Source organism: Pholcus phalangioides, unplaced genomic scaffold (assembly GCF_987345545.1).
Source record: "Pholcus phalangioides strain wild (caught in Gottingen) unplaced genomic scaffold, Ppha-v1.0 ptg000018l_1, whole genome shotgun sequence".
Classification (NCBI taxonomy): Eukaryota; Metazoa; Arthropoda; class Arachnida; order Araneae; family Pholcidae; genus Pholcus; species Pholcus phalangioides.
In genome coordinates, this window is record NW_028301611.1 from 6,058,569 (window position 1) to 6,076,416 (window position 17,848).

The 17,848-nt window shown below is 35.9% G+C and overlaps 1 protein-coding gene across 1 annotated transcript; it reads right to left on the minus strand.

Annotated features, from left to right (window-relative positions):
- Positions 1–303: 303 nt before the first annotated feature.
- On the minus strand, positions 304–14,396 carry LOC149071625 (coiled-coil domain-containing protein 124-like). The gene is made up of 5 exons (XM_089247773.1): positions 14,270–14,396; positions 12,069–12,273; positions 10,826–10,979; positions 6,093–6,210; positions 304–850 (listed from the first exon to the last, which is right to left on the minus strand). The coding sequence occupies exons 2-5, from the start codon at positions 12,222–12,224 to the stop codon at positions 643–645; spliced, it is 636 nt and encodes a 211-aa protein (XP_089103899.1). The 5' UTR covers positions 12,225–12,273; positions 14,270–14,396; the 3' UTR covers positions 304–642.
- Between the last annotated feature and the right edge of the window lie 3,452 nt (positions 14,397–17,848).

A 17,848-nucleotide genomic window follows, 5' to 3' on the forward strand; every position in this document is an offset into this window, starting at 1 on the left:
TTTTGCTTAAAAACTTAAAAAGCATAGATTTGACAGCGAAAAGTAGAAGGAAATGTATCCAAACATTATATAATTTATAGAAACTAAATATAATTACATAATAGGAAAATGCATGTTGATTAACTTTCGGTATGGCAGGCATTGCACACTTTCCAGAATTTCACAGGACAATACTTGTAAAACTCTGCTTTTAGGAGTCAGAAAAATGATTCAGAACAGAATCCCCAATCAGGATTCTTTATTTATTGTACAGTTTTCATTTAAACACCCACGAATAAGATAGATAACATATAGATAAACATATTCAGAATTCATTATTTTTTATTTGTTGCGCATAAGTTCATATTTTGAGTAGAACACATTTCATTTTGACCCTTTTTCCAGCGAACGTAAATAAAAACGCTCTTTACAGAAAATAAAACAGACTTCTAGAAGAGTACCAACATAGATTCAAGCAATATATACTGCATTAATTCACAAATCAAAATCTAATTTCATTTGGGGGGTAAAAAAAATCGCATTTCAATTTACAGCAAACACAAACTTTTTACTCAAATGTTTCCCTTCTCGATAGGCAAAAATCTATGTCAATATACACACAGAAAAAGACAGAAGGTGCAATCTCTCTCAAACGAGAATGAATCATTTCTTGACATTGTAAGCGAGATGCTTTTGATTCATGGGGTTATCCGGCGATTTCATCCAGTCCTTTTTTAGCATTTGCTTCAGCTGTGATAATCGCAGGTTCGGATTCTCTGCTTTCAGCCGCGGCAAATGAACGTCTTCAAACTCCTGGTAAGCTGCTTTCATTCTCTTCTCTGGGTGGTGATCGAGCTTCTGAGAATCAATACTATGTAGAAGAGGAAAAAAAAAAAAAAACAAACAAACAAAATGAGTGAAAGAACATTAATTTTTGTTAATATATCAAATATGAATTTTAACATTTTCTAGCAGCTTATACCAGATGGCAGCATAATTTTTTAATTCCATGCTTTCCTCCCACAAACCTCTCTAGAGCGATTGGGGTCACTCCACCACCTATTGATGACTTTTTAACATGGAGCTTTCGAATCAGGAATATTGCAAAATATTTTCTATGACTTTTTGCCCTCAGAATTTTCAGAAAGTATTGTATTTGTAATGTATTTATGGTGTTTAAGGTCGCGATTACACTATAAAAGTTTGATAATTTCACACACACAATTGCACTCTAGTTTCTTCTTTCATGAAACTTGAAAAATTAAACCAATAAGAGTATCAGTTACATTCGAGCTAATGTGAACAACAGGCTAATTAGTTGCATTTTTCAAGTTTTATAAAAGAACTTTCATACAACTTTTATAGTGTAACTCTGCCTAAGGTATATGTGTTCAAAATGTAGTTGTCTAATCTCCTCAATTGAAATTGAAAGTGGCTGATTCCAGATTTTTTGCCGTTACGTTAGTACACTTGAGCTCGGACACAATGAAGTTAAACAGGAAGTATTAACTGCCCAATGGATCGGCAAATTACTGGCAAATATGCATAATAACCAAGCGTCATTGGTAAATTTGATAAATACTCGAAATTTATCTCTTTCAGCTGTGATTATGCATAATACCCTAGTGCAGTGGTCCCCAGACTTTTTGAAGCACACACAACCTCCTTTTAACCAAAAAAATTTATCTTTGACATATATACCTACATAGGTTGACTATATGTCCCAGAAAGCCGGGATATTCTGATTTTTTGCTAGTAAATGCGTTGTCCTAAAAACACTTGTCTTGGTTTTAATTAGGCAATTTTTTTTGAAAATATTATATAAATATTTTGTTTTTTTAATGTATTTCCTTATATTTTTAAAATAAAAATGAATTTCTTATTTGGACATTTTTATTTTGAAGGACCTCTTGTGACCCCTGCAGTTCATTGCGTGATCCACACTTTGGGAACCGCTGTCCTAGTGTAATTGGTGAATTGAACGAAGCTTGGGTAACTATGCATAATCACCAGTAAAAGTGATTAATTTCGGGAAATTTAACAAACTTACCAAAATGCTTGGCAGTTATGTATAATCAGATTGATCATTGATGTCACACCACAGTCATTTTCTGCACACGAGGGCTAATTAGACAACCGGGACCTACAATTTATTGCCGATTCCGAAAGGCAGGCTTGTTTTTTATACTCATCAAGAGGTTGGTGCACTAACCCCTGGATGGAGGACTCCCTGTGGTAGCAATATTTTCTGTGGTATCAGATTTATCACATTTACCATAATATATATATATATGTATATGTGAAAGCTTGAATAATTCATTAAATTTTATTTTTTCATTGCACTGACGAACCTCTCCCCCCAATTGCTATCATACCCATGCTAAATCCAACTCATTGCACACGATTTGGTCATACACAATTATTTTGCAGCACCAATTAATCACGTAAAGCGAAGGGATGCCTGTACATGCAATACTTCCAGGCAGGGTTGGCAGGTTTTAGACGCATGGCAGTTTTTGATGTCAACAATCTCAAATATTGTTTTTCAATATAAAAATTCCCGTGGGAAATACACATACTGATTACACGTAATGTTTAAAGTGACTGTTTTAAACAAAGAATAAATACTAAATATGACTGTAAAATAATTTTCTGCTCTCTACAGAATTATTTATATATATGTGTGTGTGCGTTTTTTTTCCTTATTTTTACAACTTATACAGAGTATATCAATTTAAATAGAGTATAACATAAAAGCTGAAGGAAAAACTATAGAAATAACTGATATTCTTCAATTCAAGATGATTCTCAACCATCAACTAACTGCTTAAATCTTTTCAACATGCTTATACATGTGTATTGATATAAGCCCTCTTCTGTACTCTCTTCACAACAGATAGATGATTAAGATTTATCATTGATCACCACAGCCATTGAATAACCACAGAAACTTAAAACAATACCCTTATTGTGCGTGTAACATTAGAACATATCTAGCAATATCAAACTACATATTGAATTGTGGGAATGAAATGTCCTTTAATTCAACAATGACGGCTTGAATACGATGCTTAAGAAGCTTATTCTTAGTACAAAAGTAAGAATAAGTTTGACTACAATATGGTATGCATACTAGCATTTATAATGCAATGGTTTTCCAGTTGAAGCTATATTTTAAACATGCAAAACTGTGTTCTGTGTACCAAGTCTGGTCTAATACTGCTTCAATTTAAAATAGGCCTACTGTTTAAAAATATTTATACCACAAAAGCTAAGAAATTTTTAGGTGAAAATAAATAAATAAAATTGGTGTTGACAGCTGTTGCGCACAAATTTTTTATTGTGGAATAAAATTTTGGGCAGATCAGAACTTGTAAAATACCAAAATAGATATTCTATACCCAGTAACCATACAGAAATTCAAAATATAAAAAACTTTGAGCTACACTGCTCAAAACAATTAGTGGAGCACATGGTTTTAACAAAATTACGCAAAGACGTATACCGATAAGTAACATAAAATGAATCATCCATAATTTAAAGCCTAGCAGGAAACGGAAGAAGAAAACTTCATATGCAAATCAAAGTTCATGACGTCAAAAACCAGAAAAAGGAGATAAGGGCAGAAATCGTGATGTTGCAGAAACGTCTGATTTACTGCCGTAACTGTGAAATTTGATTGCGCAGTATTTTTTTTTGAGACAAGGTGACTTGAGGATGTCTCAACAACTTGATTTACCGGAATCCATGGCATGGCGTGTTATAGGCAGACTGGAATCCGGGCAAACACAACGTAGTGTCGCGGACGCTGTTGGAGTCGCCAGAAGTGTTGTTGCAAGGCTGTGGAATCGATTCCAAGAAACAGGAAATGTTAGACGTCGACCAGGGCAAGGTCGGCCACGCGCCACTGCAGCAACTGATGACCAGTATGTACGGTTAACAGCTCCTCGAAACAGAGCAGAGAATGCTACACAGCTGCAAAGACGGTTGCTCTTGGCAACAGGACGAAGGGTGTCCAGCCAAACAGTACATAATCGGCTTCATGAGGGAGGGCTCTATGCACGTAGGCCAATGGTCTGCATTCCGTTGACCCCACGCCACCCCACCGTGCGGCCCAAAGAAGATGGACTGCTGAACATCGAGATTGGGAGCAACATGATTGGAGCCAAACAGACGAGTCCCGATTCAGTCTGGAGTGTGACACCCGACGTGTTCTGGTATGGAGGGACAGGGGCACTCGAAATAACCCCGCATTCGTTCGTGAAAGGTCACAATACAGACGAGCTGGTTGGATGGTATGGGGTGGAATCAGCATAGGCGGACGTACGGACCTGCATATCATTCGGAATGGCACTTTGACGGCCCGAAGGTATGCAGACGAGATACTGCGACCTCATGTCATCCCTTACGCTGGAGCCATTGGAGATTCCTTTGTTTTCCAGGATGATAATGCCTGACCACATAGAGCTCGTCTGGTGGAGAACATGCTTGAAGCTGAAACAATACAGCGTATGGAATGGCCAGCGTACTCTCCTGACCTGAATCCAATCGAGCATGTTTGAGACATGCTCGGACAACTTATTGCTGCGCGACCAAGGCCGCCTGTTACTGTCCGAGACTTGCAGATTGCACTTCTTGAGGAGTGGAACAGTATTCCCCAAAGTCTGATCGATAACCTCATCGTATCCATGGCAAACAGGTGTGCAGCAGTCTTAGCTGTTCAAGGAGACCACACGCCCTATTAAAACTCATGCATCATGTCTAAACAGTACTTTTTTTTATCATTTACATGTAACCACATTGTTGCCCTAAATCATCTTTTCATTTTTTTTCCATATTTTCAAAGAATTAAAGCTTAATTCCAAATTTTTTTACGTCTTTTTTCTGTATTGCGCATTGATACGCATGTACTATCCATTGTATGCCAATACGTGGCTGTCTCGCATGGTTTTCTTCACTTTTTTGCTTGCTCCCATAATTGTTTTGAGCAGTGTGCATAAAAATAAGTTTTTTGTTATTTAAAATGTCTGTCAGGTTAGAAAATCTACTTGACAACATTGACAACATGCTTTTTACTGTTTCAATACTGAGTTGGTTTCTGAGGTCAAAACCCGGAGGCCAAAATTTCCTATCATGCATATTTTGAATAAACAGCTCTATTTATATCGCTTAGTAAATTGATCACAGGCAATCAGTAGTTTAAATTAAAAAAAATGAACCATAAAATTATAAATTATTGTTCTAGACTCTTTGTACAATGTGAAAAATTTAAAAAATTATCGTCATAAATTAGTGTTTAAAAATAAAACATTGTAATGTGCAAAAAAAAGTAATTTTCTCATCATGTTATATACCTATTGTGTTTAAAATATTATCCAAAAAGATTCATTTAGGTTTTTGATAGTTTTCGACATTTTTTGATGGTTTAAACCAGTTTTTGACACTTGCCATGTCAAAAACACAACCCTGCTTGCAGGCATATACCAATTAGAAATTCCTATGAGGAATTCTTCACTAGATGCATATGTGGTTTAGTATTAGCAGGAGCTCACACACACTATGCAGCGTTTTCTATCCTCCCCCACATAAAGAAAAAGATTTTCAGATTTGGATGCAGCAATTAAATTATAAAAAGAAATGCTATGTAACACTTTGAGAGACCAGCAGTCTGTGCACTTTGCAATATGGTATGAATGAATAAGAAAATAAGTAAATGTTCCAAAAAAAAAACAACCCACAATTGAACACGAATTGGCGAGTGCGATACCATTAATCAAATTTTTGAATAAAAAACCTTTGAGTTGTTTCTTGTATAACACACAAGATTTGCGGTGAATTCACATGACTGGTATTATCCTCATAATGAGGTAAACATATGAAAGTAACAATTAAAGAATGCGTTACTTTGGTGTGGTATCCTACCAGACTTTAACAAACATTAAATAAAATTTTGAACAAGCTATTATCCCGTGATCACTGTGAAAAAAACATTCAACTTTTTAGCAATAAAAATGTGACACCAGGCAACTATTACAATTTTAAAAAAGGTAGTCAAAAACAAAAACCACAATCAAGTTCAGTGCGTGATACGAACATCAACATTCAAAACTTACCTGAGAAGAGATAGAGCATCTTCAATAGTACGAGCTTCCTCTCCGTCAACTTGCAATCTGTTCACATTTTCTTCGAGAGGAGCTTCTGTTATTTCCACATTCTTAGCTTTCTCTGGTGCTGTAAGGTTGATGATAATGTTATTGACAGTTTGAGTAATAACAAACACTTAATGCAAAATGCTAATGAATCAAGTGTAGCATTACTGCCTGAAAAAAATATCAAACTCTCCTGTACAATTTATAATGAACATATTTTTTTTTCATGAACTCCCCCTTTTAAGAGGCATATGTTGGGAAGAGCATGTTCCCCCACCCCTAAGAGTATAAAAATCGAGAAAATAATTTTTAGGTGCTTTCCAATCAATTTCTGTTGATTTAAAATTCTTTGACTGTTAGTAACTCACATTTTTTGGAAAATAGCCCACCTCCAATCCAACAAGATCCCCCTCCCACAAGAAAAGTAGGTCTTGCATATGCCTCTGCCAGTTCCACATAAGTGCACATTAACCAAGGCCGTAGCAAGGGGGAAGGACTTGGGGGGGGGGGTCTGGTCCCCCCACTGAAATGTGAGAAAACGATAAAAAAAGGGATAAAGATGGCCAAATCTATTGTTCTATCACTTTGATCCCCCCCCCCCCCGAAATGAAAATGGCCCCCCTCCGAATGAAATTTCTCGCTACGAGCCTGGCATTAACCTTTTATAGGTCTTTGGGATAATAATTTACCACCATCGAATATTAAAGTAATTACTGAAATTTACTATTTTTTCCTGTGATGTATGAAGTTGGGAATATTGTTTATAGATGGAAGCATTTTATTGATACAAGATACATTTCCCACCTATAATGAAAGTTTTTCATGAAAGTAGGAAGTATATATATATTCCACTGGTTCACTTGTTACTGGTAAGAAGCTGGATATTAATCTTGGCGTTCGTGTTCTTGATGACGTTGAAAATTTTGCTCAAAATAGAGTTTTAAAATAACAATGACAGAGTTTTAATTGTACATTCCTAATTTTTTTTGTCAGCAATGTGTCATAATTTATGATTTTGTTGTTGTTTTTTTAATTATTATCATTAAATGTTATGGCAAAATATGTTATAGTCAGTAATTCCTTTATCATTGCGTGCATAGATTCTACCTCATTGAAAGGCATCTGCCCAATGCATGAGCCTCAAGTAATAGGGAAATTAAGCTCTATAAAGAGAAGGTCAAACAGAAAATAACTACACTCATAACTAGAGCCCGGATTATACGCATATGCATTTGCATATTTTGGCCTTTTTTAGCATTAATGCATATAAATGCATAAAATCAAAGAATTTTCAGTATAAGTGCATATTTTTGAAGGTTTATTTAAGCTCATTAAATTTTTTTTATTTATAATTTTTCAAATAAATATTGTTCATAATATTTTCATAACATCGGTTTTTTCCCCGCAGGTGAAATTTAGTGAATTGATACATATTTATAAAGTATTTTATGAGCATTAACTGTTTTATTGTAAGGCTATTTCTAGAGATATGGCAAAGTGTTAATTTTTTTTCAGAAATAGTGTCGAAATTCTTTTGTTACTGCTATTTTCGTTATTGAGCAGCTACTGCAAACTAAAAATTAAAAAATGCTTGAATAAAAAATATGTAGAAGTTATTTGGATATGCAATATAATATGCAAAATATTATATTAGAATATTTTTTGTAAATGAAATATATATGTAAATGAAATACACTAAGAAATAGAAAAGATGCCTTTTAAAAACACATCTGTTTTTTTTGCATGGTGATTTTTTTAATGCATATTTTCTCATTTTTTTGTACATATATCAGACTTTTTCAAGATTTCTAGTGCTATTCTGGGGTGGTTTAATGAATATTTTGGGATTTTCAGTGCATATTTTGGCATTTTAAGTGCATATTTTTGCATTTTCAAGTGCATATTTTTAGAGCATATTTTGCCACTTTTTTAGTGCATATAATCCGGGCTCTACTCATAACCATTAGAAACTCATGTCATTAACAGTTCTGTTCAATAAAAGCAAACGAATTGATAAGCACATTTTGCAGCAAAAAAGCCCTGGTTATGTACCCTTATAAGGACTTTATAAGAAGTGAAATAATCCTGATGGGAGGCCTGTGATCAAAAATAAATTGTTTCTATCAGATGTAGGATCACATGTACCAATTTAGTATTGATAAATATCGGTGCTGTGCATTCTTCAGCACAAATGCCAAACAAAAAAGGAGCAATATGATTTGTAATAAATATGATGTAGCTCTATGTAAAGTTTGTTTTGTTTTTTGCTCCTTTTCACAGTGCCCAAGTCTGATATTCATTAATTCTTTGTGCATTTCATTTTGTGTATTAGGTTTCTTTAATACCAAAGAATGAGGCAATTTCATATGCAGTTGAATACCGTTATAGTGAAAATCTTGTTATAATGAATGCTCTTCTAATCTCCCAGATAAGTTTGCATAGGGATAATAGTTATAAAGAAATTCCAGGTTTTTCTAAGTGATTTCTCCGGTCTCTTGGAGTTCGTTATAACATGATTCGACTGTATAACTTCAATTTAAACTAAAATTTTGTTTCATTCACTTGATTTTTTTTATATAGATACAAAGTGGGAAATTATTATCTCATTGCTCATACGATGTAGCATGTTGTGCTAAATGGGCAGTGGGACAATAATTTCCCACCCATAATTTGCATAATATCAATGATATTCATAAAATTTCTACAGTAACATGATCTCATATACCTTCTGACATTGCCTAACAGTAGGTGGTAACAATTACTTGTCATTACCACATTCAAATCAAGATCATTAGCCAAAAAAATTGCCACCAGGGGCCAAAAATGGGACATAAAGTCACCTGATAAACGTTCACTGCATCTATTCAACCACCAAGAAACAAAACTAACATGATTGTTTAGTGAATTTTGTCTTTCCCTTCCCTAAATTTTTTTTTGTGATTTCATGCCATGTCAACAATTTACTTTATGTATGTGGTGCCAATTTTTTTGGGGGTGGGGAGGGAGAAAGGCGAAGAAATTTTTTTAATCCCAAAAGTAGGGAGTTTTTCAATCATAGTTGAAATTCAGGAGATTTAGCAGCTTTGGCATGTTAACAAAGGTCAAACAGTCATGGAAATCGAAGTTCCGGTGATTAAAAAAATATCCAGGAAGGTCATCAAGAACTACTAGTCCACACACACACACACCTTGCCCACATTCCTCTGCAGAACTTCTAACGAATTGGTGCAAGCTGAAATGTGCACAAGACCGTAAAGTAGAATATGTCGAAATCTGCAACATACATCACAGAACAATCTGGAAGAATTTCAACAAAAGTGCAGAGAAAAAAAACGTGATGTTTATGGCACAACATTTCCAGTTGTCAGAGGGCTTGTTGCAGAACAATGCAAAACATTCTGCTTTGGGGGATATATATGGCAAAAGAGACTGTAGTCATTGATTCTATTGGAAAACATTGTCATGGTGTCAAACATTTTTTTCTTGCTAAAATATGTCAATTCTTAAAAGTTAGCTCACACACAAGGTTTAATTTTTTTGCACAGTTTTGGTTGTCATAAAGGACGGCACGGAAGAGGCCAGCTTATACATCAGTAACATATGTAACGATTCCTCCCTCCCGGTTCTGTGGTAGCAAAAGCTATGACTGTGAGATTGTCACTAGACAATCTAGCCTGAGCAGCGTACGCTATGAATGGAACCAAAGCTGTGAAATGTTTTATCGATATTGCAAGAAAAATATCTAATCTGAGAAATATTTATGTTGTTTGGGTTCCACATTAACAGCAAAGGTGCAGATTCCCAGACGTGAAAAAATGTCTGCTGTTTATTATATGATGAGAAATATTTTGCAACAAATAAATTTTTTTATACAACTAAAGGGGAAAAACTGGGGATTTTTTGGGGATTGCAGTGACCATATGACCCGCTTTCCGTCCAAATTTTTAAAACTATAAAAATGTTCTATTATTTTTTCTCTGTATTTCCAATGAAGTCTACATGAATTTTTTATTCCTTCACTGAAAAAAAATCAAACATTAAAATTATTTTTCCATCTTATGAACGAAAATTATGACCATATTTCTGAATATTATCTCATATATTTGTCACAATAAACATTGTTTTTTTCATAGAATTCATTTTAATCCATTTCAATTTGCAGTAGCACTATTTCCAGCCATTGGTGATTTTTCAGCGATATTAGCAATAATTGGTAACTGCTTGTTTATGGCATCATATTTAATAATAATAATGTTATCACATATTCCCAAGAGATCAGTAAGATCTCTCTCTGTCCAGGGAATTTATTAGTATTAGTATAGACATCCATGTCAAACAGGGAACCAAACACAGACTTGCACAGTCATAGGCTAGCAACCTAACCACTGGACTAACAGGCAGTATATGGTAACATATTTAGTGACAATTTCCAATTTCGTGTACTTGAAATCCTAAAATGTCCCATATTTTTCAATGAGGAAACGTTGTCGGCTTGGAATTGCAAGAACTAAAAGAGTATTTTCTTCAGGAATTTTTCATTCAAGTGAATTTGAGGACTTTTAGGGATTTTTCTTTAAAGATACAAAAAATTGTATAAATCTGTTTTCTGACCAGACGATTTTAACAAGGCTTAAAAAAAATCAGGTTCCTGGGTAAACAGAAAGCGTTGGCATCTATGCAGTAAAAATATACAATACCTTGAGCTTTCTCAAGGGTTGCAGATATTTCAGCTCTAGTCAGTTTTGTTGGCAACGGCTTAGCTGACTTGATGTTGCTCATTTCTTCTTCGTAAGCCACTTTGTTTGCAATTTTCTTTTCCATCAAGTCTTGCTTCTTTTTATCTTTCTCGTCCTGCCAACATAGGGATTTTTTTTTAAAGTTTAAGAAAATGAATAGACATTTCTACAACATAATAAAATCAGACGAGAAAAAGACAGCAAGAGGAATATATTATGTGTTTGGGATGATAGTGTCAGGCTCCCACTCAAAAAATTAGAAAAAGTATGACGGGGGTGGGGTGTCCCCCTTCAGACAACATGGTCATAGCACAATAAAAATAAAATCACTCGAAAATTTATTTTTTAAATTAAAATTTTTTCCCCATAACATTATTTCGCTATCTTATAAGATTGACTCGAGCCAAACCATATTCACTCAGCAACGAAAATATTATTCTTGATGAGAATATGTATTTCCAAATTATTCATAAAGAATATTATAATACGCATTATTATAAGTATTCTTGAGAAGTTCTCTAGAAGGATTATTAGGCTCTACAAATAACTGGAAAATATTTTCATTGACAATAATAAGAATATTCTCAAGTTATTTTGAATAGTTGTCCTTCCAGAGAATATTCTCCTAAAGATTATTCTTGAGAATTTTACATCTCTAGAATGTTACTTACTTTCGAAGACCATTAAGTAGTTGGTTAGCATTTAAAAATTATTTTTTCCATCCAGACAGAAGTTTTTAACGACTACTCAAAATATTGGCATAACATGGGTTTTTGTGGCCTCAAACTAACCAAAAGGAAAAGTAACAAACCAAATAATCCACATACACCCCCGAATAACCAGAAAAACGACGCAATTTCTACTTTGGTAGAATCATTAATTGCATTCTAGAACATTTGCATTATTTGGCAATATATCAACGATTCCATCTTCCTTTTAAAAAAGTTACATAAACCCTTATTGACAGGATTTAGTAAAAAAACTAGTTAAAGTGGGAGACCCTGCAGTGCGTATTTTCCATTTCCAGGGTCTTCAACTAGCCGAAAACTATAGCCTACATAAAAAAAAGATCAATATTGTAAGCAGCATATCCACCAACCTTATTACAAAGATTTTCACCATGGAATCAAATTTATTATTAGAAAACACAACCAGACTGAATTCTGAATTCACGAAAACTACCAAAACCAAGGGAAGAACAAACCTTTCTCTGCTGCTTGCGCAAAATGTGTTTGTCCTCATCTTTCCACAGGGCATCTTCTGCTTCTCTTTCTTTCTTCTCTTTCTCGGCTATTTTTACGGCTTCTTTTCTGGATCGAGCTTCTGCCGACTTAGTGTTGTTTCCGAATTTCTTAGGCATGGCTGACAAAAGGACTGGAAATCACCTATCATATATGTTCATAGTATACCTGAAAACCAGGGGAAAAAAAAAGAGTTTAGAACCAAAACAAAATATAACATATAACATCAAATTACATTACATCACATAACCTTTGATGCACAATAAATAACTATATTAAAATTGAGACTGGGCTAGACAAATCACAGCCATGGTGAATTAACAACTAGAATAGGCTATTTTCTCTAATTATGGTTTTTTTTAAGAACTTATAAATTACATTATGATAATTATGGGACTATAAATATGAATATTGTAGACTCTCGCTTATCTGGTACATCAGACCAGGGCATGCCAGATTACAGGAAGTTAGTTGAAAAGTCCATTTAAATGATACAAATTTCTGGGGGGAACTAAGTGGGGCTGTAGTTCAGGAAGGCAAATTTGAGGAAGGGGGTGGTGGAGAAAATTAGAGTAGAATGGGAGAAGTGCGGCAAAACCACAAATCTGCTTCTTCCTAGAGGTATAGGGACTAGGTCACAGTGAGCGACCTATAAAGTGGGATAATAGGTGAGTGACCAAAATAATTACCTAGAGTGTGCAGAAGCATGTGAGCAACCAAAAAGACAGATGACAATAGATGACCTAGCAAGTGTACATGCATGTGAGTAACAAAAAAGAGTGACCTAGAGTTTGCAATAATGTGAGTGACCTGGCAAGTGAGGGACTATTTCAGCGAGCAACCAAAATAGCAATGGATCAGGTGAGCGAATGACTAAAAGTTTGACATAGTGAGTAAGGTACTAGATGAGTGAAGAGACAAAAAAAAAAAAGAAAAAAAAAAAGAGCTAGAAAGTGTGGGAACATGTGAGCGACAGAAACCAATATTCAAATATGTAAGCAACCGAATGAGTGTACTTAGAGAGGGCACGCAGGCGAGCAACCAAACGAGTTTACTTGGAGAGCATACACATGTGAGCAACCAAAAGAGTGATAGGTGAGTGAGTGACTAAAAGTGTGACATAGTGAGCAAGGTACTAAGTGAGTGAAAAATCAAACAAAAAAAAAAAAATCTAGAAAGTATGGAAGCATGTGAGCAACCAAATGAGCATACACATGTAAGCAACAAAAAGGGTGATGGATCAGGTGAGCGAGTGACCAAAAGTGTGACATAGTGAGCAAGGTACTAGGTGAGTGAGTGACCAAAAGAATGAGCTATAAAGTGTGGAAGCATGCGAGAAACTGCAACAAGTGTACAAGCCCCAAACCAGAATGTTTAGCACTGTTCTGCGACGAACCCTCAGCTGACTGGAAATGTTATGCAGTAAAAATCCCCATACATGTAATAGTGTTTTTTTGCAAATTAAAATTCTTCCAAATTGTCTGCAGTAGCGCTAATTGTTCTGCAAAGTACGTCACAGATTTTGCCACATTCTGCTTTGTGGTGTACAAGCATGTAAGCAGCTAAACGAGTGATGAATCAGGTGAGTGAGTGATGGAAAGGGTGACATAATGAGCAAGGTACTACGTGAGCGGGCGACCAAACGAGTGAGCTAGAAAGCATGCAAGCAAGGGAAATAATCGGTTAATGAAAATAAGACCAGAGTGAGAGAAGGGAGCAAAACAATAAATCCGTTTCCAAATACACATGGAAATCACATTAATGCAATCAATAACCTAACAATGGCTTTCATTAGTTGGGAGTCTTAACACCCAAAACAAACACAACAACTCCAATTCAAAATTCATGGACTGATTCGCTTACCTCTCGCAGCACGGACTCTAAAAGAATAAAGGATATAAAAAGAGCTTAGAAAGAAATGGAAATGAACAAATAAATATTGATTTTTTACCGAGAAATAATTTCAAGGGCATGTTTCATTTCGCGCTTGATCGCCAAAGTAAATCAATAAACAACGCAATATTTTCTTTGGATCAACTAAATATGGTAACATATTTTTGAACGGATTTTCACGAATAGTATTCTGAAATAATTAAATTAGAGGCATATTTTTCAATGTATTGGATGTATCTTTGAGGAAATAAAATCACCACTGAAAACTCACCGAGACTATCTAGTATTCTGGAGAATAAATTAGATTCTGAGATCCTGTCACACACACTATTGTTAAGAAAAAAAACAAAAAAAGACAATAATATTATAAATTTTTTTTTCTTCCAGTTCTAGTTAACCCAACCTTGAAGAAGGAGGAAAGAAAAGAAGACAGATGTGTTGCCAGATCAGCTGACAGCAAAAATTCGAAACGATATCTTGACCATATTACCCGATACTTCACCAGACACAGGACATTTTTCTAAAAAAATATCCAGTTTTAATTTTTTTCTTCTTCTCTGCTGATATCAAATACAGGGGCCTAAAGCCGGGTTTCCCTAGGAGCAGGTTTCCTGTGCCGCACGCAAAGTGGTTCGCTCAGCGCGACACGCCGTCCACTCACCAGTAAGAAAAGCAGCATGACTGTTTTCCTACAGAGCGCAATACGCCTGACGACAGAGCTTTACGTCGGGCGTGATCGGCCGACTGCTTCTGAAGGAGTCAAATGCGTCGTGCGCCGCGCGTTTTGCCGATATTCTCTTCACTCTTATGTGTTTTCTTTTCCTTCCCTTCAAACCGGAGCATGCAGACGACAGAGTAGCTGATGCCAAAGCCATATACCTTATATGAGGCCCTGAACTGATGAGCCTCGCTAGGAAAACACAAACGCGTAGCGTGATTATGTAACACGTTTCTAAATAGTCTAATTCGGTTCACGCTGCGCAACAAACCTATTCCTAGGAAAACCCGGCTTAAGGATAATTTTTTAAAACTTTAGTTCCTGCAATATCGTAAATTTTTGAAAAACTCTTCTTCGTTCAGAATTTGAAATATAGATGGCAGCATGAAATCACACACACAACAAGAGATTACAGTGTCTTAATATAGCTCAGTTGACCATATTTTTACGAGAAAAAAAAGGGATAACGAGAGCTTGCCAACTAAAAGTCAACGGGGGGGGGGAGGCATTTAAGGTTTTGCCGATGGGGGGGGCAATGCCCCCTTCCCCCCATCGTCAAAGGTGAAGTTGACTGATCTAATGTATATATGCATATATGAACTGACATCATCATCATCATCGTGCTCCCCCAGACCTCCAAGTCTATCTCCGCTTATGCTCCCCCCCCCCCTGCAAATATACCTGTGTCTCTGTCACGCTTTTGGTCACTCACATGCTTGCACACTCTTTAGGCCACGCAAATACTTGCATATGCCCTAGGCCAGTGGTCCTCAACCTTTGGATGCTCGCGGCCCGGTTGAGTTTTTTTTTTCTAGTGGAAGGCCCGGTCAAAAGCACAACTAATGGGAAATGAATGGGGAAAAATTAAACGATGAATCAATCACCGCCCTGTTTGACTGATGCCAGGACCCGGCGGTTGAGAAACACTGCCCTAGGCCACTCTTTTGGTCGATCACTGACACGGTTCCTTTGTTTTATCGGTCACTCTTTTGATCATTTACACGTTTACACAGCTGTCATTTTTTTGGTCCTTCACATGCTTGCACGCGCTCTAGATCGCTCTTTACGTCATTCACATGCTTTTACACACTCCAGGTCATTCATATTCTTCCGCACACTCTAGGTAAGTCGCTGACCTTGGTCCCTCAGTCTGTCGGCTACTCACTGATCCCCACTCCGTAAATACGCCACTGAAAGTCAAACCTTGGTTTACGAATGGTTCGATTTTGTTTAAAGAGAACCTCATCGAAATAAAAACCACCAAATATACATACACTATTTGAAATCAGATCGAATGTACACCATTCGTGCCCCCAAATCAATGTCATAATTTCGCAGCACAATCAAATAGCATGTGAGATCAAATGTTCTCAAAGAAAGCAGACACTCTTTTTTATTTTGTTTGATTGATTATAATTGTCGTGAAACTCCGTACCCTGGGGCTCAGTCAGAGCCGCCGTTAGTGGGTGTGCGACAGGTGGAACCCCGCGTTTTGAGGCCCTTACAGCCACAATAATATCTTTCATAAATTCTGGAATTCTGCATTTCCATCTAGAAAGAAGTAATTCTGGAATTTTCCGAACTTTCATCACCTTTAGAATTCTAAATTTTCATCAGTTTTTCTTCAATTATTTCTTATATTTATTCTGAATTTTCATCAATTATAAAAGTATTTCCTTCATTTATTCTGAAATATGATAGACGCTGAAATAATTTCTTGCATTTTATCCTGAATATTCATTGGTGGTGGGATCATTTCTTTCCTTTATTCTGAATTTTGATGAACACTGGAATTGTTTCATGCATAGGCGTCTGCAGAATTTTCTCGGGAGGGGGGGGGGGTGTTCAGACTTTTTTCCCCTCTGAGGATGGGGGTTTACGTTTTTCCCTGCAAAATAACACTATAATCTTGTCTCGGGGGGGGGGGGGGGGGGTTGAACCCCAAAAGTCCCCTTTGCGTACGCCAATGAATGCTTTCTTGTATTCATTCTGAATACTGGAATAATTTCTTCATTATTTCATTTTCATTAATTTTTCATTTATTCTGAATTTTCATGATTTTAATTTACCAAATTTTCGATTCCCTTCTCCCACAAAATATATAAACTTCTGGGCTAAGGGGGCCCCCCGCAATTATCAAGCCCCGCTTTTAAAATGATCGGATACGGTGAAATATCGGTTAATACCATGTTTCTTCTGCCTTCGTGAGCCTGAACAATTGAAATAAGGTTTAAAAACTTGATATCCCAGTGCAATGTATTTCGTACTGCTTATTTATGTTTTGAATGTAGAAACCAGAGATAGACGAATTATACTATTTTCCGACATGCCGATCTATTGGGCCAACGGCTATCTATACCACTCTAATAATAAATGTTCAAAACTTAAAACATATAGTGTTTTCAGAGTATACAGTCAAACCTCGTTAATGAGTCACTCTTGGGAGAGCAAAAATATGACTTAGTAAGCGGAGTGACTCGTTAAACGGAGTAAGCCATAGCTGTGCCAATTCGTGCCTTCCTATGGATGTATTCATGCAGGAAATACCACATTTTAGTTATTTAAACGTGCTCAATCATGAAAATTGATTACTCGAGTTTCTTAATTAATTAATATTTATTTGACACATAATTACGCGTTTGAAAACACAAAAATATTACCTTTTCGATTTTTCAAAATTCGAAAATTTTTTCACATATTTATGGTAACCAAAATATTGTCTTCTTGTATAGCAGTTTACTTTTTCTGGAACATTATAGATTAAAATAAAATACTTATTCTTTATCTATGAGTTGGAAAAAAATTCTTCATTTTACACTGAAAAAAAACTATCGAGTTTTGTTTGTATGGAATTGGTGGTTGAAGCAGTGATTCTTCTCTCCAAAGAAGAAAGAAATTGGAAGTCTCTGTCTGTTGTGCTTTCCAGTCCCGATACAAATTTTCTTAATAGATCGATAGAATCCATGGCCTCTTGTTTGGAAGGCATCTTCGCCGGAGGTAATTCTTCGTCTGTTTCGTCATCGGATACGTTTTTACTTTCCTGATGTTCAGCTACAATATCTGTTACGTTGCTCTCAGCGCATATCTGAAGATTTCAGTCAGCACTCAGATACGTTTCTTGATCAGGCGTAC

Bases quoted from the DNA above. Each gene is read 5' to 3' on its own strand.
- LOC149071625 (XM_089247773.1), bottom strand. From the start codon at position 12,224: ATGCCTAAGAAATTCGGAAACAACACTAAGTCGGCAGAAGCTCGATCC. The intron at 10,980-12,068 runs GTTTGTTCTTCC...CTATGTTGGCAG, and splicing joins TGCGCAAGCAGCAGAGAAAG to GACGAGAAAGATAAAAAGAA. The intron at 851-6,092 runs GTAAGTTTTGAA...TCTTCTACATAG, and splicing joins GATGCTCTATCTCTTCTCAG to TATTGATTCTCAGAAGCTCG.